Raw genomic sequence first — 26160 nt, 5'->3', positions numbered from 1 at the left:
CAGTTTTTGCGAGAGTGATACCTCTGTTTCTCTCATTCCTTCTGATAGGCCCACTGCTTCTGGATGGCCAAAGAACATGGACTGACCCTGTCATCTTTAAACTTTGTTTCATTTCAAGGCTGTCCGTGCTCCCAAACAGAACCAAAATCCTAGAGTATTCCCTCAGGCTTTGGCCAGCTGCTGATCCCCTCTCTGTTTCAGGGTGTCGGACGGCTGAGAAACTGGGCAGAAGACCCCCGACAGACCCCAGTTCACCTTGCTATACAACTCCTACTACGCAGCACCTATTTCTCTCCAAGCTGTGTGCTGCGGCAGAAGATACAAATCCGATCTCACTCTTGAGCGCTGAGTTAGCTCAGTTGTGGCCAGCAGGAATCCTCCCTCCGTGTTAATGCCAGGGGGCTGAGTCTCAAAAACGAGGCTTTCCCCCAGCGGCACCCCAGCACCCAGCTCAGCCGGCTGGGAGCTTCCTAGAGCCGTGCTGAAGGGTGAAAGGCAGGTCTAATGTAGACATGATCTCCGTTAAACTGTTTCTTTCTCATTTAATGGCCTACCACGGAGATCTAAATGGAGATAAAGTAGCAGGGCTCAGAGAACAGCCAGGATGCTATCTTTATGCGGCATGACAATGTGCAGTGCTTAATTACACACCGTTAACCTATTTTAAGCAGGGGACATAACTGGGATGAATGGGGGGAAACGTCCTTGAAACCTCCTAATGCCCACAGCTCGCGGGGGCCGCGGCTGGCTGAGGGGGGCCGGAGACCGGCACCTCACCGCATAGGGTTCCCCCCAGCTCCGCCCCGGGGCCTGGAGGCAGCGGGGCCCCGGGGAGGGGGGGAGAACCGGGCCGCGGCCGCTCGGGGCTGAGCCCCGTGAGGCGGCGGGGGGCGGCGGAGGCCTCAGGCGGGCCGCGGCCGCCCTCTGCCGGGCGTCGGCGGCGGCTGCCGGGGCCGTGAGGGGACTTGTTGCCGTGGGGCGGGCGCGCCGAGGGCGGAGGGTGCGGGTGTTTCACAGGGCCTGGCGTGTCTGAACCGCTTCTCGGCGTGAATCACGCGGAGCCAGAAAAGTGCTTCAAGCTGCCCTCTTGCTAAAAGGAAAAAAAAAAAGGGGGCGGGGGGGGGGGGAATGTCCTGGTGTTGGAGATGTGTCCTGTTTTGAGAGAGCAGGGCGATCAAAGGGAGAGCAGAGAGGGGCTGTGTTCTGGGCAGCGTTCTGCCTGCGTGCTTCCGTCCCAAACCATACCCACTGGTATGGCTTGGCTCGGTCTGCAGGGAGACACGAAGCCTTTTGCCTCTGGGGCACTGACTCTAATTCAGGTCTAGGCCTGAGGGAGGGGAAAAACATGATTAAAAAAAAAAAAAAAAAGGACATTGTACGCTCTTGCTCAAGTATTTTTTTAGTGCCCATCACCGCAGCGAGTGGGTGGTGAGCCACGAGTTGCAGCTTGTTCAATAGCCTAAGGCACAGCTAGTTACACATCCACAGTGACGCACAGGCGTGAACTGATCGGCTCTCCCAGCTCTCCAAGTGTGGGCCTCGGCCACTGCTTGTTTGCTGAGGCACAGGGAGTGAAAAACACTCATCAGAGCTGTACAGGACCACAGCCCATGCTGGAAAGGAATACCACAGCCCGTCTTCTCCCCTATTCCATTTCACCTTCCTTGGGGCTCCCTTCAGTTGTTCAAGTTTCTACCCCCTCTCCTGTGGCAGCCTGGAAAAGGCAGGTTTGTCATGATAAAATCAGGGAGTTAAATCTCTACATCTCCTAAAATCAAGGCAGGCTTTGCCGTCAATTTCAGCAGAGCCAGGACTACAAGGAGCCTTTATTTCTGTCACTGCGTGGCACCTCACAGCCCTCTGCTTCCAGACACTGGGACACACGGATGCATGTCTGCATCTCCTCAGTGGGGTTTTGGGCAGACACACGTGTGTGGAACCTGCAACGGTCCCACAGATGACTTTCCAGCACCTCACAGGCTCCCTGGGGTGTCTGGCCCACATGTTGAGCACACTGCCCAGAGCACTGCATGGGAGGAAGAAGGACCCGATAGATGCTGTGGCTAACCAGCTCCAGCTGAAACGAGCTTATGAGGCACTCATTATTCAAACTGTAACAAAAAATGTTCTTTCTCCTCATGTCCTAATACACAGGCTTGCTTAACAGAAGCAAGTAAGGAGGAAAGCTCTGGCAAGCAGGACTTTAGGAACTGGCACAAGGGAACAAGCGGACAGACGGAGTTCACAGGGGTCACTGAACCTCAGCCTACTCAGTGCAGCGGCCCCGTAACAGATGTTCCCAGGGCTCCCCAACTCACTCACTGGTAAAGAGCTGACCAGCAGAGCTGCTCAGAGCTCCCACCGAGCAACAGAAAAAACAACAACACTCAATACAAATTCCTGCTGTGTGGGAAAACAGCGCTGCAGTTTCTGGAGGTATCCACCACACATCTTCGTTCCCTGAGAACAGGGGCTCCTGTCCAAGAGATCACGTCTTCGGTCTCCAGTAACCACCAGGGCCAACTCTCACACCAAATGGCTCCTGAGGTTACAGGAGCATTGCAGTTTCCATTTAAAGGGAAACATACACTGCTGATCCCCATGGTTACACAGAAAAACTGACTGCTAAAGGGGACAGAACTAGAAAGGAAAGTAAAAGAACCCAAGCTTGCTTGCCTTTTTTTTTTTTTTTTCCAAATCCCACAACAGAAAACAAACTCTTCAGTCTGTAGGACCTGGCCAAAGTCCTTTTATTTGTGATTGGCCTCACTGAAAACATTTAAATTAAAAAAAAATCCAAAGAACTAGGCATTTGTTACCAAGTGCCACCTTGTGCTATCATCTGAGAGCCACAGTTCTGAAAGAAGGCATTTTAAGAACTTGGGTTAAGGACTTCAGAATAGTAGAGGGGTGATATGGGGATAGGGGAGGACAGAGAGGGAAATAGGGTCAAAGCAGCAGATCAGATCATCTTAGGTCTCTTTCCACAGGTACACTGCATTAAGTCAGACTTCACAGTCAATTTAGAGGTGACCTACAAAGGCCAAACAAGTTTTTAGCCTTGGCTTTGATGTATACAAAAGGGTTGGTTGCAAGTTGTCTTCAAGAGGATTTTGTTTTTTTAAACTCAAAATATTTGGGAGAGCAAGAATGGTCTCCCGTGGATGTGCTGGTAAATTCCTTGGAGATGCAAAGAACTAAGGAAGGAAAATCAGAGAGACTTCACTGTGAGCACACTTTGCCACCTCAGCAGCTTACCTGGACTGTTACCAAAATGTCAGACTCCCAGTTTTGTCATGCAAATTCCATTGTCTAGGGTAGGTAGACTTTACAACCTTATTAGTTCTTCAGCTGCTTAGTATCTTTCAGGAAAAAGCCAAAGAAAACTTCACTAATAAAGAAAAACATCAGCAGAAATATAGCTTAAAAAAAAAAAGAAGAAAAAAGCCCAACTCTTTTTCGAGGTTCCTCTGAGCACTGCAAAGACACAAGTATGGGCATAAGCCTAGCATTTTCCCTTTGCAGGAAACCCTTGCAAGTCACACTGTGCAGGATTAAAAGGAAAAAAAATCCCCCATCACAGCCATGCTACTGAGGGATTCTCAGGTGACTCTTTTGTCTTTTAGGGAGTTTCATTTTTCTGCCAGTTATCTTTACTGAGTCTAAACAGAAACACCAAGGAGAGCTCACCCCAGCAATGACATGGAGGGACAAGAGGACAAGAGCCTGTTAGCATTCCTGGAACATCCAGCTTATTAAAAAAAAAAAAAAAAAAAAAAAGGAGGGAGAGAGAAGGAGAGGAAAAAACCCACCCTGGGCCTGCACACTGCAGCTTACCGCCATCTTGATGTCCTTGATGCGTGCCGATGGTGTGGAGGCGGCTGGCACCAGAACAGCCCAAGAGAAGGAATGAGAGGCCAATGGAGATTTATGTGAGGAGAGTGAGATGGACAAGGTAAAATTGTCAGGAGGAGTTGTTAGAAAGTAAAATATATTGTGACAATTCCACTCCTGCCGTTCATCAATAAACTGACAGATCATTTAGTGTCAATTAGGAGTGATAGATGGACAAGTCCCCATGATCCTGGGCCAAAATTAATGGCTGGGAGGGAGAGGGTGATTGAAAATGACGGCTGACATTGAGAGGAAAGTCCTGAAGGTCCCCAAGGGGCCATTACTTGCCTCATTCCCTTGCAGATCAATGCAGGGACAAACCCAAAAACAGACACTTCAAGACAAAACTTAATCAGACTTCCTTTTCTTTCGTCTCCTTCTAAGTTGTGCCCCCTCACTTGGTAGCCTCAGTCCTTTGTACCTCTACTGTGCTCATCTCTGAGGACATCCACAGATGGCTGCAGGATGCAGAGGGAAGCTGCTGTCTTCCCCACAGCCAGAAGCCTGGCTCTGCTCCTAACATGGCAGCGTCACAAGGAAGCCCAGCCTGAGATTTATCTCAACATTGCTGGACTGGGAGTAGAGGGCAGACACAATGACACGAGCTTTCCTCTGCCATGCCAGATAGAGAAACTCATGAGCACTTTACTACTCCCACTTGCAAGACAGGGATGGCCAGAGGTTCTATAAACCAGACACTCTTGAGGATCATTTCATATAGATACAACTCAGGATAGTTTAAGCCCATCTTTTTGAAACAGGAGGTTTTTAACTTTAGCTACCTCTAGAGACCTTGAATCATAAAAAACCTTAATCTCTTAAATAACTTTCCTCCAGCTCCAGGGTGCAATCTCACCACTGCCCACCCTCCAGAGCCCTAAATTATGTCTACACATTGCTTGGGTTACCAAAACTGTTCCGCTCTAAAGGTCACCCCAACTGCATCCACTTCCTTCTGACAGGGCCTTGATATCCTGTGAAATGCATTCCTGGACACTGTACCAACACACGTTCCAAATTGTTCTGGTCATTCTCCTAAACAAGCCTTGATTATTCCAACTCGGTATGACCTACCCCTCAGAAAGGAGAGATTTCAGCTGTGGCTGGAGCACCTGTTGCTAAAATGCCAGGATCCCTATAGAAGAGAGGAGATACACGTGCAGGCGCTGGAAGGGATTTCCTCCTGAAAGCAGCACTTGCTTTTTGCTTGGAGGGCCACCTGAAATGAGCTGTGTTTATTCCACAACAACCCCAGCTGCTGCCTGGAGAACTGCATGAAATTTAAGGGGCTCACCACAGGGAGGTTTCAAGACCAAAGGGAACAAGGACCCAGGTAAACTGGAAGTGTCCCTAGAAGAAAAGAAAGAAGAAAAAAAAAAAAGAAAAGAAAAAGAAAAGAAAGAAACATACTAACAGGGACAAAAATGGAAGAAATTCTGCAAGGATAATCAGCTATAAGTAAAGTCTGATAGATGAGATCAGCACAAGCTGGAATTAAACGGATCTTGGAAGCACCTCTCCTTTGTCAAATCCTCACTAGTGTGCAAAACTGAGTTCCCATTTCCTTTTCCCATTGGCAGGCACTTTGTGTTTCTTCCTTCTGATGCAGGAGATAACTCGACAATAAAACCTCTGCTTTGCTTGTCACAAGTGTCAACACTGATGTCATTAAGGACATCAGCACAGCCTTCAGAATGGCACTTGGGCTCCATCCAGTGGTTGGAGAGCTGCTTCTCTAGAAAAAATCTGATGTAATTACTGTTATTTATATAATCTCAGCAGGGTACTAGGACCCAAGTGGCTGCCTAGGTTCTTGGCTGGTCCCCTTTCCTGTAACACTGCGGCTACAATACTGCTGGGGCAGCAAGGGGACTGCCTCTTCTCACAGAGAGCTGTTGTCTCTCTGTACAAATTAAAATAAGTACAGCAGCTTCAGTTGCAGAGGGCCCTCTCAGCAAGGAATAAAAATTCTTCTGTCACTATTTTGCACCATTTATTTGCTGATAGCAGAGGCCAAGTCTGAGGGTTTGCTCAGACGCTTATCTGCAGCACTCATTATTACCCATATTTACAAAATGGAACTCCTAGTAATGACAGATGTTTTACAGAGGTTCTGGAAGTTCAAAGAAATCTCTCCATGCTTGACTTTTGAAAATTTATCCAAAAAAAAAAAATAAGACACCATTTCAATAGTTCAATAGTTGGGAATTTAAATATCTGACACTATGCTATGGGGACTTGTGATAAAATTACTTTATCCTACTTCCACACAATCTGTGCAAATTAATTTTAAAACCAGTTACAGGCTGGAAAAGTTTAAGGGGTCTCCTCCTCTTCTTATCTTGGAATAGTCTGAGACAGCACTAGTCTGATGGAAGGAACCAGCAAGATGGTGAGAATATCTGCAAGTTTACCTAGGTATGACAAGATCTGGGCAGGTAGGGGACTAGAAAGGAGCAGCAAAGGTAGAAAAAACAGAAAACCACATTGCAAATGAAATTCTACTCTAACACGTCCCAAATGGAAATACAATTTCAAATCATCATTTCACACTGATAAGACTTTGAACTAGAAATACAGCAGAAAAGAGTTTAAGTATCCCTGCAGGGAAAGCAACAAGTATGCAGTTGCAACTGGCTGAATCTGTCAGAAACAGAACTAAAAGCTTAGACCTCAAATAGGGAAGAGAACACACAGACAGTGACAAGAGTACTTCACAAGTGGCTGCAGTATCCCATCTGACCTACAACATATTCACACAACATAGAAAATTGAACTGCAGCCACTCTGCTCACCCTTTCTTTCTAAGCAAAAGATCACGGATTTCAATACTGTCAGTTTGAAATTACTTAAAATTACTGAAAGCAGTATGCTTCCCAAGCGTAGGCTCAGTTACACTGGCACAGGAGTCCTTATAGCTGCACCAGATATATCCAAAGAAGCATGTTATTCTAGTGTAATTACATCTCCCCTAGTGAAATTGGAGCAAGTCAACACGATGGGCTTCCAAACTGAGTCAAATTGGTAGAAAAGCTGTGGGGAGATAAAGCCTGAGAAAACAGAAACAAGAAAGCTGCAGCAACATTGGTATGACATCAGCCGATGACTCAGACTTTTCACATGAGGGCTTTACTCTGGGATATGTCACAAAGACAGCCGCACAGGCCAGCATCTCAGACTTTTCTGAGGAAGAGAAGGAGAGAGGGAGAGAGATCACCCTGTTGAGAATCCGCCGCTGAAGGAAAGAACTGTCAGGGAAATGGTTGTACAAGTCTCATCCCTCCTATGCCTAAAGAAAGTCAGAACAAGACTTGCCATCATAAAATGCATTCCATAAAAGCTCTTAATACAAAGGAAGAGAATGCTGTCAGATAAGGCATGATACTGTATGCGTGAAAGAGCAAGGGGCACGTCTTCATCTCACATCCCACTGGGCAGGGTCATACAGGTAGAAAGGTCTGCAGCCCCCTAGCTCCTGTTCTGCTTCTTCAGCTGAATTGTGTCCAACCTCGTAGGAGCGTTTACTCCAAGCACCTGCTGTATCTATAAACCGTGCAATTGGGATGCTAGAGAGGTATCACTGACAGCTACTGCAATCTATCAGATCAGGCTGAAGTTAAACCATGGAAAACATCCTAGAGTAGCACACAGCACAGTGCCATTACATTAGGAACCCACACACTGTCCTTCAGGGCACATTAGGCTCAGTCTTGAATAACTATATTAGCTCCTATCCAGTCCCTCACGTAGCCACCAATTACATGATTTATTTTTCCTAAGCAATGCAATTCACCCTTGTTCTCTGCTATCACATTTCCATAAAGCTTCTACTTGGTTCTACAAAGAGCTGATTTATTCTTCGGAGACAAACAAAGAGCGATCATTTTCCCAGAAAAGTACTGTTTTCCAGAATATCGACAACCTTTCTCACCTCCTAAGAAATACCGACTACGTAACAGGTCTCTGGATGCTCTGTCCCATTCTCAGGGTTCCAGGAAAGAAAATATATGACTTTTCCAGAAATCTGAGTGCCTCCAAAGCACATGTCCAGACATATACACTCTTACTATAGGCCTTAATGTATACAGGCGATCTCATACCGCTCCATGGCAGAGGCCTTCAGTTCAGTGAATAGAAAATATAACACCAGCATAACTTCACAGCTTAAAAAATAATTAATAGATTGAAATCTCCTCCTAGTCTGAACTATCTTTTGGTTTTAATACCCATTCTATTAGCATGTCTGAATATTTCCTTTCTATTAGATGTCCTTCATAAGCATCAGGCTTCTCAACATACATTACACCATTTGTACAGTTTTTTCTTTCATCTCTTCTCTCTGACCATCTCCATCCATCTCCATTATAGCACAACCCCATACACACATACACATTGACAAATTTGACCTTTACTGTCAAGGCTAATCACTAAATCCCGAACTGTTCATTGCACGCTTGTCAGTGGGACACTGTCATGTGTCACTCTCCTGGAAAGGATGCAGGCAGTCAAATCCCACCCCACCAGCTCCTGTATTTAACATGCTCATTATGTTCTTGGGCTCCTTTCAGTTACTACACCAGGTGAGGAACACACCAACTCTCACAGACATAGGCGTGTACACACTTCTGAGCCCAGCCAGAAGTGTCAAATTATAAAGAGCATTTGCTAGTGGAACCGTGCAAGAGCAACACTTCAAATGGTTTCAAGGAGTTACAAGGATAGCGGAGATACAGGCCATCTGCAAGATTCAGAATATTTTTTTCCAATGCCTGCGGCAGTAAAGCCCAACCAGTGATGTTCAGTTAATCCATGCCTAAGCTCTTAATAAAAAAAGAGGTGAGTACTCACTTGGTAGGTGCCAGTACAGGATCATCTGCCCAGCCTCCTTGCCGGCGTGGGGGTTTGGGTGGTGGATCCTTTAAAAGAGGAGAGACACGTTACAGCCAGCTCCAGTCAAGCCGAAGTCAAGCCATTTCTGACACCAGGTTCGCACATACTAAAGTAACAACTTACCAAACTGAGAGACAATGTTTAAGATGCTGTTTAATCATAAATAAAAGGAAGAGATATATTGCAGGACAGTTTTTTAAGTGTCTTTGTAAGCAAAAGATGTACCACTTGTCAACATCTTGACAAGTTGCAGGTCTGTGTGTCTTTGACTTGCCCAAGACACAAAGGAGATTTGATCCGCAGAGGACGCGCTGTTCAAGGCACGTTTCATGGGGAACACCTTCATTACCTACACTCACATTTCAGCTAGGAGCATCGCATTTTACATGTTTGCTAGGGCACAGGTCAGTCAGCACACCTTTTAGACAACTCATTTTAGATGAGGAATCGTTCCCTCAAAGCGTCTGCTTTTCTCCATGGGCTAGAATAGGAAGTTAGACGACAAGTTCAGATACGGACAGACACACCAAAGACCTCTAAAATTAGGGGAGACGAACCCTAACACCACCACCACTTCTGAAACACTAAAGGGAAAGTTCATTTGGAGCTTAAAGACACTCCCTGCTATGTTCTTGCACTGTCTTGTGTGGCACTCCGCCACATGGCAAGAGAAGACAAGCATTCAGCTTGGGGCTTACGATGGGAATTTTCAAAGACTGGGCGCACCGTGTGGGAGCTGCCCATCGTCTTCTGTAGTCTGGGGCTCAGCCCCCTGCCTGAAGCACCTCGTACAGCAGTGTCTTCAGTGGTTTGTGTGGCAGGCAGTGGTGAAAGCAGGGGAGCAAGGTGAACCCCGTGGATGAACTTAAGTTTATGTAGCTTCCAGTTGATGGTGCCCAGCTGCACAGACCTGTGAAAGGACCATTGGAAGAAGGGATAATTGGGTAAAAGTGATGTCTGAAAGTGAGGAAAACATGGTCAATGCAAAGGTGTCTAAGCTAGAGAAATGGAGAGGGGACATGTGGCTCCCACAGCTTTTAAGAAAGGGAACAGACTGGGTGACTCCTGAGGGTTTCTGACTTCACAGAGGGGAGCTTGCATGTGTGGTGGGGTCAGCCCCGAGCCAAAGCCAAATTGTCTCTTGCCACAGATGAGGAAGGGGCTGAGCTAACCCCTGATGGTAGGGGTCTCCCGTGTTTATTTCTTGAAGCAGAAGCATTGTTTGTGAGTGTGGGAAATGAAGAGAGCCTGCCAGGGGCAGCCGCTGCCTGCTGCAGGGAAGGGGCACGACCCTGCATAGCTCCCTGATAGGAGCAAAAATAGTCATTCTCCAAAAATAAACAGGGAGCAGGAATGAGGCAGGAGCCGCAGTCCCAAAATACCAGCTTTCTTCGGCAAAGGGAGCACAGGAGGGCAGAGGGACAGGCAGGGAGCGTGAAACGCAGGAAACAGCCTCCTTATATGGGCTCATCCGCAGGGGACAGAGCTCAGCCGACTGGAATGGCCATGTCACAGAATGTGAAGCCTTCGGGGGCCCAAGTGAATGGAGTTTTCTGATCTTTAAATGATTCCCCCAGATTCTTAAGATGCCAAACCAGAGAAGAGGCTGCAGTGCCAAAAAAGGAGCATTTTGAATTCGGTTGATCTGGACACACCCAGAGCCCAGGAAAAAGGGGAAAAACACACCACATATGGGCGTGCGTGCCCACATAAACATCCCTATTCCCATTACACACACCCCTACCTCAAAAACACACTCCCTCCCACGCTGATCCTTCCCATGCAAACAACCCTTCTCCCTCCTCCCAGCACGCCATCCCCCAGATCAGCAGCGGCCCACGTTCCCTTACAACTCCTCGCAAAGGCACACCGAGGTACACACGTGCTGCCAAAGAGCTTGGGCGGAAGGCTGAGGGAAAACAGCATCTCCAGAGCATTCCCATGTACTTGCAAATTCAAAAACCCCATCCCCAAAACTAGTCTTTAACTCCAAGATAAGTCAAGCTGGGCACTCCAGATGAAAGGGTGCTGAGAATGACTGCCCCAGTGCTTGCACAGGACATGGCTCCATTGTGATTAGGGGCTTGATTCCAACATCCTCCCAATTTTATAAAGTTTTCCCATCGATCATACGCATCAGGCAACCGCGAATGTCTGTCAGACCCTGACAAACAGCTCACATATACCTACAGGCCTTCTATTCCTCTTGCAATAAATCAGGCAATTCTTTTCGAACTGCCCACAGGAGCACTAGCAACAGGAAAGGCAATGTTAACTGTCAGCCGAGGATAAATAGTTTTTCTTCGTCAGTTGCCTGTAAAGTGCCATAATAAGGTCACACGCCACATGCACTTTTGTCAAGTAAATAAACTTACCTTCATATGCCTTCCCATTTCTAAAATGTAATTTACAATTGAGAATGCTACGTCGTGCATGGCGATAATGTGGTCATGGTTAGGGACCTTGCAGCTGCAAGCAAGAGCTTGAGGGAGAAAGTGAGAAGAATGTCAAGCCCAGAGGGAGCAGGGCAGAAATGGCAGATGTAGTTCTTCTGTAATGGAGCAAACAGGCTCCTGAACACACTTTTCTGATGAAAAAGACTGTGGGCTTTAAATGATTAGCACCTGTTGGTACTATGTGCTATATCTTGGGCAAGAGTTTTATTATATAAAGCTATGAACCCAAAGCAATTTAGCATTCAAAACACTGAGACTCCACCAGCTCCTGACAACAGTGTCCTCTCATGTCCTCTCTCAACCACACCACTAACTAACCACTTGTTTGCTGTGGTTTGCTTTTCTGCTTAAGTTTTCCAGTTATCTCCAGAAGATTTTCCGTACCTTAGTTTCTGCAGATTGTCTGCTTGTATGGGCATGTTGCCATGGTCTTATTTTATTTCTTCTCAGAAATTCAGTTCAGTGCCATTTTCATGAAGGCAGGATTTCCCAAGCCTTCTTCCCAACACTTTCATACTACCACCATAATCAGGATTTTATCTCTTCCTTTGAAAAATGACTGGCCTTGCTCGGTGAGCCTGAATTCCATCTCTCTTGCATTAATGCAGAAACGCTACCTTCTTCTTTATCTGTAGTCAGGCCCCTTCTTATCAGACAGGTGTTCGATTCTAATTTGGCTTCCTCATTAAGACAGAAATTTCCAACATACTTGTCAGATCATGTCTGCTGTTTTGAAGGTGCTAGTTGGATATTGCTTCCCTCACGGAAGCAACTAACCCGTGTCTCTGTGGGTCCTGAGGATCCAGCAAAGTTTCTGTTAAGACCCACCACAACGCAGGCAGATTACGGACACGTTGGGTCCCTCAGATTCTCAGGAGGGTCTGGAAATGTGAATTAATTTACCTTCATCAACATGACAACTCCTTTGTAACAGCAAGCACCCTGTGCAGGGAAGCAGGGACTCAAATGACATTGACAGTATGCAACAGAGGACATACAATCTTTCTGTCATGCTGTACATCTCCTTAAAATGTGTAGGATCTGTGGTCTGCCCCATATGAAAACATGGTGAGATTTGTGTGTGGTTTGTGTCCTGTTTTCACCTAGTCATGACCATGGAGCAGAAAGAAAGAAAGGAGTATGTCCAGACTAGAGCTTCCTTTTCTCCAGTAGGTTGCCAGAGTTTCCCCTGACTGAGGAAAAGCAAATGTTCACAAACAAGCCTGATTAATTAGTTTTGACTGTTGCCAGTTAAGGAGCTGTAAGTCAAATAGCTTCTAAGCAGCTACATAACACTCACAATCCACACAGATCTCAGAGCACAAATGATATCAAAAAGGGTTCAATTTCCAGATCTAGGCAAGCCCAGTTTTTTTTGCAAAGAGCAGCCCATCTCTGCTAGCCCTCTTTATCACTTCCATAGACAGTAGAAATAACACATCTGATTGTGATGAATCCCCTCCAAGGACTTCTGCATGTCTTAAATGCCTAGTAGAAAAGACTGGATTTTCATTTCTTTCATGATGTGTCATTCTTCATAGTCACTGACCTTCCTTTATAAGGGAAACTGCTACTGAGACGGAAACATTTCTTGGGGGGGCTTCAAATATTCTCCATTATCCACCACAGCACGTAATGGAGGAGCTCATTGTTAAACAGTTGTCAAGAGTTTCTTCCCTAAAACAATGGTCAGCTCCATCTAACTAGTCCTTTTACGTGTGTACCTGCTGAGAAGTTGGCACATTGCAACATCCGACACCTTAACCTGCCGCAAGAGTTATTGCTCTTTCGTGCATGAAACCACCACAGCATCACACAACAACCTGATTCCGTGAGCAGGGCATTACCAGGTGGAAATCCCTCAAAACCCACGGTTACAGGGCTATGCCCCTTCTATCCCCCCTAGATGTAAACATCTCTCACCCAATTTGCTCCTACCTTGTGCTACCTACTAACAGAAGCGTTCCCATCCATCTACACCACTTCTACAGTTCTTTTACTTCCTTCAGTTGGGTCTGGGAGAATTCAAAGCATGAAATAGATGTGTGGAAAGAAAAGGAAAAGCTTTCAATAAAATTATTTCCTATGCGAGTGTCAGGGTCTGTCCCTAATCCACATCAAGGTAGCCAAGCAGGAAGGACACGACTAGAAAGGCTGGGAAACACAGCTGACCAGAAATGCTATTTCAGTAGATGTCATCAGAAGGCTAGCAGATAACCTCAGAAAGCTGAAAATAACTGCCCTGCCTGCCAGCCACTTGGGGTGCACGGGAGAGAGGCAGCGCGAGGCCTTGGGGAGCTCCGGGCCACACAGTGCTGGGGCTCACACTGGGGAAGTTGGCCTAATTAGGGAACAAAAGTTCAGCTGCATTTTTGAGATTCCTCCTGGAGAATCTGGCCAACTTCCAGCTGAGCGGTCCCCGGGAACAGGCTCGGAGTCCGGCATTTCTACAAGCAACCAGAAGACCACTGGAAAAAAAAATGAAAAAGAAAAGACGCAATCCCTATAAAAAGTAAGCAGGTAAAAAAGCCAGTGCTTCCTTGGATGCCGGTTCCCATCAGTGGAGGGTGTTTATTAACAGAATCCAAACAGAGGACGGAGACTCTTGGACACAGAGGGACAAATTCAGCCGAGCCCAGGACAAACACACAAAAATGGCATTCAAAACGTGCACCAGCTACAGCAAAATCTGCCTCAGAGAGCCCTCCCAGGTTCCCAGAAAGGCCTGTCACTTCAAGAGCTACCTACTGCCAGTCCACCCCACTCCCAACTGCATGCCTAAGAAGGCAAACCCTGGCAACAAACCATACAGAGAAAGTAGCTATTCCCTGGTGAGAGCTGTTCCACAAGCTGAAGATCACAAGAGAGAACAGGATGCTAGAGAAAACACAGTAAGACCGCAATGTCTTTGGGATGTGAACTATTTGTCCACCATTCCCTAGATCTTACTGCCACGCAAGCTATAGATCCCAAAAGGGCTACAAGAGACTGTGTTATTATTATACAGGTCCTTTTAGGTCTTCTTAGGTAACGAACTCTCTAACTAGAGTGGCTGGACAGTGCCTATTTTGGCCTAAATAATGTCCCCCAGTGAACACACAGCTGAGTGCATCCAGTGTCGGGTTCCTCCGTCCCACGTCTCCGAGCCACAGGCAGGAAACGTGGGGAAGATCACCTGGGGAGTGGCTGCTAGGCAGATTGAGACCAGACCAGACAAAGCAATGAGAGTTTGGAGCTGGGTGCCAACCGCTGTGCGAGGGTAAGAACTGGGTCAGGAAAATACCGCTCTGATTAAAGGCCCTGATCATACAAAGCCCAAGGCCATGTCTACACCACAGGTGCAGACACACCTGCAAGCAGGATCCCTGTGAGTCAGCTCGAGTCTGGAAAGGCTCTGGCTTGAGTTGCTTCTGGTAACCACGCTTGTACCACCCCACAGCACTGCCCAGCTGGTGCAGGTTGCTTCTCACCGGGGGATCCGTGTCATCTACCCTGTGTTTTACAATGCAAACACACAAACCTCGCCAAATAAGCCCACCACTGGCTTCACATTTCAGGGACTTAAACATCTGATAACTGTTCTTCCAACAACCACTCACTGAAAGCATTTGCTCCTGACATGTCTTCTTAACCTAAAAAGCAACCACTGGGACCTAGAGCTCCAGAAGGACTTCACTGCCCCTCTGGAAAGGTCAGATCCTCAAATTCTCCTTGCAATTGTCACTTTAAAGCATGTCATCGCTCAAACTTTGAGTGATAAAGAGGCATAGATGTCAGCATCCACCTAGTTACGGGGCAGAAATCAGGTGTTCTCCCTGCTATAGCCCATGAAACACCTCAAGGCTACCTATGGCATGCCTGCCAGAAAAGAACTATAGAGCAAAGTCCCAGCTGGATTCACTAGGACTAAACCAGATGTCTTCCTGCTCAAATGTTGTTATCTTGAGATAAGAAAGTCCTTCCCTGCGGCCCAGAACTTCTTTCAGTTCCCTTCTGCAAAGCAGAGCAGCTTCAAGAGAAGGGACTGAGAGTCTTCTCAGACCAGAACAGCTCACAGGTTTGTCATTAGACATAATATTCTCTAGGGAAGTGGGAAACATGACTTGATACATCTGTCAGGAGGAGAAAGAGGGGAATAAAATCAGTATCTTCCAGCCTGGAAAGGAGATGGTGGGTTTGATCTTTGAGTTTATGCATAAAACATGTGGCTTCAATGTCAAAATCAACACCTCCATCCCTGGTGCTCCCTGAAGAAAAAGGTCCTGCTCCACTGCTGATGGCTACAAAGCACCAGGATGGGGACCAGGATCCCTCCTTGCTAGTGCAAGGACTTGCTCTCCTACAGCTCTCACAGAGATGCCAGGACTCCGCAGAAGAGCAGGGTTTCAGCCACACTGCAGTCCCCAGTCACTCTTTACCACCTTAACAGATCCATGGTCCCATCCTGATAGTCTACATACCACACAGTTTGGGGACCTAAACGGGATAAAATAGTGGATCTTGCTGTTAGGGTAAGGGATCTAAATCCCTCCGTGGATCTGTGTTTAGGGAATCCCCACTGTTTTCCTGCACCAAGTTCTATCCCTCCTTTCAGGCAGGAGCTAAAGTAAACTGGAGAAAGGACTTCTCCAAGGCCCCAGAGCAAATCTGTGGCAAAGCCAGGAAGAGAACCCAGCAAAAATCTTGGCTCCCAGCCACGTTCATACTCCTCCTGCTTATTCTGCCTCTGCAAATTAACTGAGATATTAGGATACTCCCTTTATTATACCATTGATCAGCCTTACAGCCTTTGGAAGGTGCAGCCAAATGAGTGATTCAGCTGGCAAAAATTCAGATGCAAGATGAGTGGTTTGCCAGGGGATGCAAAATGAGTCTCAGAGCAGGCAGATGGCTGGAGGGCAGGACTTCAGCAGGTACGTTCACATCAACAGCACAGATGGGGCTGCGTGCTACTATTCGGGCAGCCACAAACTATCTGCACAGCAGCAAGAGGAAAGGGACCAAATCCAGGAAGAGTTCAGATTGTAACACTCAGCACAGCCCAAAGGGAGTTCAGAAAAGGGTTGCATGAGCCATCAGGGGGACAGAGGGGCCAACCTCGGACAGATGATTCAAGAAGCCAAGTATTTCAGCTTGGCCAGGCAATGACTAAGGGAGGGATATACTGCAACTAAACAAGTTTTGGATCACACTTTTTATTATAAAGTTCCACTAATAATTGGTTCAGAAGGGGCTTGCGATACAATTAATAGAAGTTAGGAAGCATTTTAAAGTCATAAGTATTAAAAGTTACAAGTCAGATTTCTCAGTGTTCCATTAACCATTTTGTTACCCTTCACAGGCATGTCCAAGTGGAAAAATACTTTCAAGGGTGACTATGCTGCTTAAGAGCATAAGCCTGAATAAAGGGTGCAGGAATTATTCAGACAGGAGGGGTTTCAAAGAGGAGATCACTTCATACCAAGGAAAATCTCCTTCCCAGGGACCATTGCACAACATCCGTGAAGCAACAACAATTGCTCATGCAGAAGTCACATCAGTTTAATTGTTTTGAAGAAATTCAGCAGCCAGGAGCAAGAAGACACCTGCAACATGTGACCAGCCACCACTCAGTACAGCAGACTTTGGGAATCAAAGAATTAGGACAAGGCAAGGAGGTGGAATGAGTTCCAATGAAATGACTGTAAGGACTGGTTACAGCGAGGTAAAAAAATAAAAAAATAAAAAAGAAGGCTTAGGTCAAAATTAGGAAAAAATGAGGAAAAAAATCTGTTGGGTGACCAGTCCCCCAACTAGACCCATCCACAGATCTGTTTGTCTGATAAATGGAAAAGTGCGCTAGATATAGTTGTGAACCATCCGTCACTGATTAATAAACTCAGTGGATCTTTCTTACAGTATCATCTCCGGCACTACCGAGAGAAAACTGAGCGTATCTGAATAGTCTTAACTCCTTGTGATAAGTATACCCCACCAAGGCCAGAAATAATGAGATGGTCGATACAGGTTTCTTTTCTGGGCTTTGAACTTCACAAATGGACCTAGTACGCTACCACTACAGGGCTGGTGCTTCAGCAGAACGAATCAGTGTGTGGGAAAGGATGTTTTAATTATCTAACTTATACAGAGAGCTACTCCAGCCAGGAAAAGTCAGCAACACCAATTCCATCCCTCAGAAGAGTGCAAGACTACTAGCACAGAGACTTTAACAGAAACAGGCACTAGTTCGTAGTTTGTTCTGAACAGCACCACCTTGTCTCCTAATGCCAAATGAATGCCGAGATGTATTTTAGCTTTGCGGCATGACGAGAAAGGATAAGTGTATTCCTTTCCTCTGTGTAGCGGGAGGTAGTAAGAAGCACTATGCCATCCCGTTAACCACAGGTATAAGCATTCCAGAGCAGGTACAGTAAAGAGGAAGGGCTCACAGGAAACAGACAAGCACACATCCCTATTACTACCAGCTGGCCTTCTCTTCTGGGGCACCAGCAGGACTCCATAATCCCTTAAGACAAGTTTTCACGTTATGGGAGCGAGCTAAACATAGTGGACAGGGCATCTAGGTAGGCTCAGATAGGTTCTGTACTTCATTAGCTAATTGTTGCCCTGACTTTTAAAATGAAAATAGAACATCTTTCCAGTGGCCACGTGTAGGTCTGTGACCCCAGTACAAGATGCAGCAGCTGATAACAGCAGCTGTTAGAAAGACAATTAAAAACAAAAACAACAACAACAAAACTGTCAATAATAGGAACAGAGGATGCAGGAGAGGTACTGCATCTCAGGCATGATTTTTTCTTATTCTCCAGTGCTAGAGTCCCCTCCTAAGGTAGTCTCCAGACACATGGATAGGTTGGTCCTACTAGTCCCCTTCAGAGGAGCCAGCATCTATCTAGAAAGCCTCTAGTCTTACATGGTCAACCTTTTCCTCAGGGTCTTCATCCTAGAAGGATAAGGAGGGAAAAAGAGAGAAAGAAGTTAAAAGGAAAAGCTACAGAACTCTATGCAAAATAGCGTGGAAGATCGATGTGAATGGCTGTTCCTCAGCACACACTTAGCAACCTTCATCGCTTGAACGAAGTACAAAGTTGATCCCATTGTTGTAAGATTTTATATCCACAGTCATCTATGCGTATACAAACTGTAATACTACAAAGCATGCCTGTTTGACTGCAGAGGCAGGAAAGTCTGCCAGCAGTCATATCCTTGAAAGGAATACTAACAGGAAAAAAAAAAAAACACAACTACAAATGAAAGTGAGAGGAGAATAAACTTAGTTCTAGTAGCATGAGAAAACCCAGATTTTTCAGTCACATAGGATGCTAGAAAGGTTTGAACGGACAGACACTGCAACCGTGCCAGAGCCCACAAAGGATGCCAGACCAGTCATGCTGGGGGTTATACACCATAGCAGGTTGCACCTCTATTTTCAGAAGCCACTGTTTCTCAGACCAAATTCAGATCCTCCACTGGGAGCAGGAGCTGTAGCCGCTAGCATAAGTTAGCCTTAGCTGACGATAGTGTTGTGTAAGTGCACGAACTTCAGTTAACCCCATTGTATAAGGGAGCAGCTTAGTTATGGGGCAGATGAGTAACTGCAGTAAAGCAGCCTCTTAATCACTGCGAAACTTGTGAGCTGGTTGAGAACCTTCTGATGAGCAGACTGCCAGAACCAGCAGCAACCACTTGTTAGGCACCAAATACGAGGAGGAGGCAATTAAGAATCTGGTAATCTCTACACAGTCCTAGAATAACAGCATTCACATCATTCAGGGAGAGACTATAATGTATCCCACAACCCTGCACCAGAACTAAGCACAGCACGGCTGGAACCACTATGCTAACCTACCTTTCTTCTGGACTGCATCTTCTCTCCTCTGGAACAGGGAAGTCATGTAATTTACAAATTCCTTGTATCTCTGATTAAAGTGTTTTGGTATTTGAGTTCACCTGGTCTCTGTGCTGTCATTTGGCCTTATGGTCTTACTGTGACAAGAACAGAGGGAGGCTACATGCAGGTTAGGGCAGCAGGGGTACGGAAGCGTCTGTATCAGTGAGCAGTGTAAATGAAATCGGATTCACCTAACTGGTAAAATCTGTCAGAACTGTGTATCTGTCAACCAGGGGCCCCTCGTTCTCCCACCTGAGAGCAAAAAGGCTTCTGCAGGGCCCAACGTGACCTAAACTTCTCTGGGTGGACAGATCCCAGGCAGTACAGGACTCACAGTCACACTGGAGGAAATCCTGCTGGACAACACGTGTTGAAAAAGCATTTAAATAAAAGCATTTAAATAACCTCCTCTTTGAGCAATCTTCCATCTGGATTTCACCCTCAGCAACTGCTGTGCAGTTGTTTGTTCACTTGGGTTAGATAACCAGAGTAACATTTAAATGCAGCTTGGATGTCAGCCTCAGGAACGTGGCCAAAAGTCACTACCATGAGTGTCTGTAAGCTGGGTGGTACAAATCCAAATAGCTGCTCTGCAAAAGCTACCTGCGGGAACATCCTTCCAACGTGCAGTGGAATCACCTCGAGCTTTTGTCTGTCTGCACGAACCTTGCCTATATTTTTGCAGCAAAGAAATAATCATTTTTAAGTATCACCCATGGACCAGAACTGTATAAGCAGGCTTATAGATATTAGGTAGGACAATAAGCGAAGAACATACTTTCAGAAGTGAGAGCACAGAGACTCTCCGCAGGCCTTGGTGAAACGTGGAAGAAGCCCATCAGGGATCTTAAATGATTTTGAACAAACCATGACATTAAGTGAAAGAGACCCTCTCCTACCTGTATGGAGATATCCTCAGCATAGCCTGGAAAACCCTCATCCTTTAGGCTGATACATTGCCGGTTAAAAGCAGAGGATCTACAAAGTGCTGCCAGAGGGACATCAACAACACCATGTTGAATTCATAAGAGGCAGAAACCCAACGAAGTCTTGGACAAAGTCCCAAGAGAATCCTGTCACTGTAGGATAAAAAGAAAACTGACTGGAAGCAGAATAACATGAAAATCCTTTTGCATACTAATTTCTTATGGAACAACAAATAGTTCACTCTTGCTGAGAGGAGACACAGAAAAGGAAAAAACTGCTGATATATCTAAATGAAAGGGTTTTCCACTCAGCTTTCCAAATTAATCCCATCAAGAGCTCCAAACCTGGCTGAACAACTTCTTTTGGTGGATGTCATCAAGCCAGCATCCAGGCTGTTGGACATAGCAATGCTAGAGCCAGGAAAAAGGTTTGACTTTTATTCTAGACAAGCGTCCAGAAGTCCTGGTAGAATGCGAGAGCAAAGATCTTCAATAGATCTCATTATGTGATCTGCCCCTCCCATTATACAAATAACATGGCCAGCTTGAGTCTGTCTGATTTTGTCAGAAACCTGATAGCATCAAGATGAGTGAAAAGTAACACAGCAAGCCAAGGGATGGGAAAGGCCTCCCAATGGAAAAATGGCTATATTACCCCTCTGAAAATGAATGTTTGAAATGCAGAGTTCTGGCATGCTGCTAGCAGATTTATCTCTAGGAATTCCCATTTACGGCATATTCCCCAGGGTGCCCGAGAAGTGCCTGCTAATTTGCCAAGGAGCTCTAAAGGCCAGGAACGCACACAGCCATTGTTGCAGAAGGATGCTGACTGCACCAATTACAGCAAATAATCATGTTCCTTCTTGCCTCTTGAAATAATACATAGCTGCAATGTTGTTTGTTAGTACTTGTACTTCTGAAAAGGCAGGAATGCTCTGCGTGTCAATGGCAGGCTACGAGCTTTTTGACACTGAGCTCTTTGAGGAGCCAGAGGTCTGAATTTGAAGGTAATGCAGATGCTTTCACACAGGAATGGGAATAGAGTTAAGGAATTTATTGTGGGAGAGTGAACACCATATATATACAACAGACACTCAAAAGACACTAAAATACTATATTTTTATAGAGCTTGAGGGACATATAGCCTGCTACAAGGCACAAGAGATTGCAGCTGTGCCCTAGGAAAAAGGTTTTCACAACACAATTGTGAAAGAAGACAGACAGGTGATGAGATGTACCATTGTTTGGGGTCTCTTTTGGAAGACAGAGTCCAGGTCAACAAGAAATCAGCAGTAATCTGATAAGATCTACGCTCCAAGTCAGAAGATTTGCATATCGACTTGAAAACAAAGATCTTTTTAATTATGTTAAATGAGTTGTTCACATCTCAAAGTGATTTCCTTGTAATAAGCCCAAATGTTGAAACACAGACAGACAGACAGGTACTTTCTGCTTCCTTCAAGCAAGCTGCTCTGACTAGAAAACACATCCAGGATGGTTCTCACTGTCAAGAAAAGACCAGAACATTAAGACAAATGAGATGTTCACATCAAAAGCTTGAGCTAAGTGGAAGCTGAGTGGATTGACATGGAAATATAAAAAAATAAGAAGTCAAGATGAATCTTAAAATAGTTTTAAAACCCTGAGGAACAACCAAGAACTGAATCATAACCCTGAATGTGAAACTGCCCATGAAGGTGTCAATAGGCAAAGGTTTAGGACAAATCTCTTTGTCTTCAAAATCACTAGTAGGAATAAACCCTCTTGTGATGAAATTAATTACTGGCCACTATGGCCATTTCTAGTAAAAGTATGGTTTTTATTTAGTTATTTTATTTTGAGTTTCTTTGGGGAAGGTTCCTTGAAAGGGTTTCAGGATGACCAGATGGTTGCATGAGACATCCATTGTAACAGCTGACCCCACCATGGAGGCAAGCCAAGGCCAAGCTTCCAGAAAAGTAAAAGGTGGCTGCCAACCCATGGTGAAGGAAAATGCAAGCTTAGATCTATTAAATGCTCATTTTGGTATCAAATATGACCGTGTATGAAAGGCCTCTGATTCTGAAGCAAAGGAAAAGGCTGAGGCTTATACATAGTAGATTTTGTCTCTTCTCCAGTAGCTCCAAGGTTTCCAGTTAACAGCAACACTTAGCAACAAAGAACTGTCTGAAGGGAGAATATTGACACAAACATTTCTTCCTGGTGGTTAAGATCCAGTAATAACATATTTGAATCGTTTAAGGCGTGGAAGGCCTCACCCTTCTGCTGCTGAAAAGCTCACTGCCTTCAGTCAGAAGATTCTAACTATTTCTTAGGCCTCTCCAGGGATGCCCAAGGACTGGAACCTTTATGATCTCTTCACAGCTATTAGGATGGCTGTGATGTGAGACACACGAAGTACAACTGCAGTAAGGTACAGTCAGTCGGTACCCCTACAACATGCTTTGGTCACTTTCTAACCAGGGAATCGGTCCGTAAATGAGGATGGGCAGTTCCAGCAGAGAACAATCTGACAGTGAGCTGCCTTCATCTGGAGGTTAACCAAGGTTAACACCCACGTGCAGCACCGGCTGTTTTTTTCAAGGCTTTCTTTACCTATGGGCCCCACTGTTAATTTGATTGCTTAAATTACAAAAGATCCTACTACTGGATGTGGATAAAGAGCTCCATTTGCTTTGCACAGACCTGGTATTTCCTATCAGGTCTTTCCAGTGCTGCAAGGACGGATGGAAGAAAGCAAAGGCAAAACCATCTGATGTCAGTGTCCCTGTGTCCCTTGCTTCACAGGAGTTTCACAGGGCTCACTGATGAGGCACAGAGCCAGCCTGGGGGATCACCTCAGATCTCCTGAACTTCTTCAAATGTATATTCAACTTCTTACTATGCAGGAGCTAAAATTTCAGTATAATTTCTGCCAGTCACATTAAACAGGCTGGGCATCACATCTAGGCAAGTATCAGTTACTCCACTTACTGTAAATGCTCTTCCTCATTCTCTAGTACCCACAACTGTGCCAAAAGGAGTTGGTTTGATTTGCCTGTAGAAAGGGATTTAACCCTAGAGACCAGAGCACTCCATTTTGGCTAACGTGGCAGAGAAGTACTGCTACATCAAAGAGGATGAACCCTGCAGAGTTTAGGTGACCTCTGAGCATGGGCCTTTCGCTCCTTCCAGAAACTCCCTCACAGGATTCCTCCTGAGCTCCTAATATAACCGGGGAAGGAAGAGTGCATAGGTGGGAGGAGATGATTCTCTGTTATGCCTATTAAAAGAGAAAACAGCATACTCTCTCCAGTGGGGAATAAAAAAAAAGCTACATGAAGTGTAATTGTAACAGGAGCTGTAACAGTGTGTTTTCAACAGCATAGCAGGGACTCCAGGGAAACAACCCCTAGAAACACATTTTGGCACAGATGACTGGGACACAGCTACTCCATGTGAGAGTTTTGTCATGACAGAGAGTATCAGAGAAGTAGCCACTCCTCAGACAGACCGTCCCACGGCTGGGAGCACAGAAGCTTCAAGTACAGTTGGTGCCAGGGTAGTCAGCAGGGCAAAGCGGTTTTGCAGTTCAAAGAAACCAAGAACGCAATATGTTGGAGAACGCTACTGGTATTGCAAAAAGCTAAGTATTATCTCATATAAACAAATGCCACTGTCAACGTGCTGGAAGTCTGATGACCCTTTTATCCATTTGAAGGTGTAAGGAAGAACTGTCTGTATGTCATTTCCTGACAGATAGATGCTCCTTTCAGCAGGAGATGCCTGTGGGGAGCAACAGAGAGCAAACCTCCAGGATTTCAGGATTCTGCAGCAGTAAGCAAGAGAGTGAATCTAAAGGGTTCAGATCTTATCTTTCTGGGTATTCCGGGATGTTGCTTCACCCTCCTGTGAAAGAGGGGTTCTATACAGTCTTCTGTATTTCAAAGAGGTACCGACAGAACAGAACCTGAACAAAAGTCTTTCTCCAGAGCCAAGTGGGAACTGAGTTTGCACATGACTGCCCATGAGACAGAGTCTCATGCTGCGAAGTTGGCTCCTAGCATGACCTTTGTGGCTGTGCGTGGACGAAAGGAAAAGTAATGTTGCTGCACAAACCTGATACTGACCACCAGAAGCTGTACTCTGGCTCTAACAAAAGCAAAGTTCAAAGGAAAGGCATCTGCTTACCTGTACTCTGCCTCGCTACCATGGATGGTGGCAAAACTGGCAACAAAATGATGACCCTGTTCATATTTGATACCCATGGGAGATACGCATGTATGGGAGGGAGAGGCCCCAAGGCTGCTTGATACAAATCTCCATGGATCTGAGAAACCACAGCCGCAGGGAAGAGCCTGTGTGAAAACCACACATCCTGCGGAAGGCAACACGGGGAAAGGGGCAGGGCAGCCACTTGGGTACTGGCTCTTAGGACAGACTTCAACAGGAAAAGCCCCCCGTGAGGGAACAGCTCTCGGCCGGCACGGGGACCCTCCCGGGGGGACAGGAGCAGGACCGCAGACGCCTCCGGTTCCCCCGGGAGGACACCCACCTCTCCGGCAGACGCAGAAGAGGAGCTCTTCCTGCTGACATTCTCGTCCTGAAGGAGGTCCTGGCGTGCCCGGCGGCCCATCCTCGGCACCTGTGGCGGAGCGGGAGGAGCACACGGTTACCGACAGGGACAGCTTCGGGAGCCGGGCACGGGACGAAGGGGCGGCCGCTCCCCTCCCGCGGCCGCTCCCGGCCCCGCTCACCCCCGCCCGGCGCGGCGCCGCCGCCCGCTGCCGCTCGGCCTCCATCCGCCGCCGCCGCCGCCGGTGCTTCCGGCACACGGCCCGCCCCGCCGGCCTCCAACCGGCCTCCAACCGGCACCGGGCCGCGGCCGGAGCCCCGGAGCCGGGCTCCCTGCCCGGAGTTTCGCTGCCGGGGCGGGGAGGAGGCGGCCCGCGGCCGCCGCTCCCCGCGGGCAGGGCTGCTCCTGGCTGTACTGTGTTAGCAGCGACAAAGAGCGACGGCGTAGCCCTACAGCTTTAAGCCCTGCAGGAATACTTCGTGCTGGAGGCAATGCAACGCGCCCCGTACACCTGCTCAGCTTCAGCTGGGGCTCGTGGTCTGGCCGAAGAATTTAAGAAGTCGGAACAAATTGTGACAAATAATTCTCCCCTTTTCCATTCCTCACCGGCATTTTCAAGTAGTCATGCGGTGACTGTGATGATCTAAGGATTAAGTGAAGTAAGATTTGTAGGCAGAGGCAGTAACTTTTTATTAGATATAACCAGGGAAAAAACATACAAGAAGTGTTTCTGTGCCTGAAAGCTTGTCTGTTTTTTCCAGCTGTATCAATTGGTCTAATAAAAGATATTATCTCTCTTTACAAAGCTTGACATGTTCAAAGAATTCAATAAGTGAGAGGTTATTTTCCTTTTTTGAAGCCAGGCTGGTTAGGCTCTGTGAAGTCATCATCTTCCAGATATTTGGCTCTTCTCTTTTGATTACGGATTCAGGTACCCATCAGGTAGAGCGGGCACTTCTCACCCAGCCCCGTGTTCCACCAGGCAGGAATATGGCCCTGCACTTCCCATCCACTCCTCTGACGAGCTGCGGCTGTGCAGACACAAGGAGAGGGAAGGGACTGCAGCCCCCGGGTTGCATTAGCGACTGCAGGATGTCTGAGTACAAGTGTGCCATCACAACTGGCTTCTTGCTCAGAAAATGGCACCCGAAGAGGAGTGTGACTGTATCCATAGCAATATCTGCTTAAGTGGCATTCCCTGGGCAGTTGTGACCCCAAACAAGTAGCTGGTGGGGTGTTGCTACTGGAGGAAGGGCAGGAACAGTAAAGGGTGCCACCTCGAGCTGACAGATCACAAAACAGCAGGACCCATGGGTTCGCTCATCCTGAATTGTCCCTTCCCAGCCCTCTCCTCGCGATCTCTCCCTGGTCCTCACCCCAGGCACGACCCCACCAGTACATCCCAGCCCTTCCCAGAGACGTGGGGTGCTGCCCACTGCAGGGGCACCAGTCTCAGGCTGACTGAAGGAGGTGATGGAAGCAGTCCACACGCGGGAAAGAAAACAGTTGAGCAGTTGCGGAACTGAGCCTTGCCCCAGAACTTTGACT

At 46.7% G+C, this 26160-nt stretch overlaps 1 protein-coding gene across 2 annotated transcripts in view; it reads right to left on the bottom strand.

Moving 5' to 3' along the window:
• The window catches only part of IFT43 (intraflagellar transport 43), a 46369-nt gene extending 20209 nt beyond the window's left edge, over positions 1 to 26160 (bottom strand). Inside the window, exons 1-4 of one of the 2 annotated variants that reach the window (XM_080595634.1) lie at positions 24794 to 26160; positions 24592 to 24681; positions 18154 to 18183; positions 8743 to 8810 (exon numbers count right to left, since the gene is read on the bottom strand). In XM_080595634.1, the coding sequence (XP_080451760.1) occupies positions 8743 to 8810; positions 18154 to 18183; positions 24592 to 24681; positions 24794 to 24838 (233 nt within the window). In that variant the 5' untranslated portion in view covers positions 24839 to 26160. The remainder of the gene's footprint in view (positions 1 to 8742; positions 8811 to 18153; positions 18184 to 24591; positions 24682 to 24793) is intronic. The other variant, XM_080595635.1, reaches the window with a different exon arrangement.

The sequence above is a fragment of the Anser brachyrhynchus genome (assembly GCF_964034855.1).
Source record: "Anser brachyrhynchus genome assembly, chromosome: 5".
Classification (NCBI taxonomy): Eukaryota; Metazoa; Chordata; class Aves; order Anseriformes; family Anatidae; genus Anser; species Anser brachyrhynchus.
Note: the sequence above shows the minus strand (reverse complement) of the source record. Positions and strands in the feature narration are given on the sequence as shown.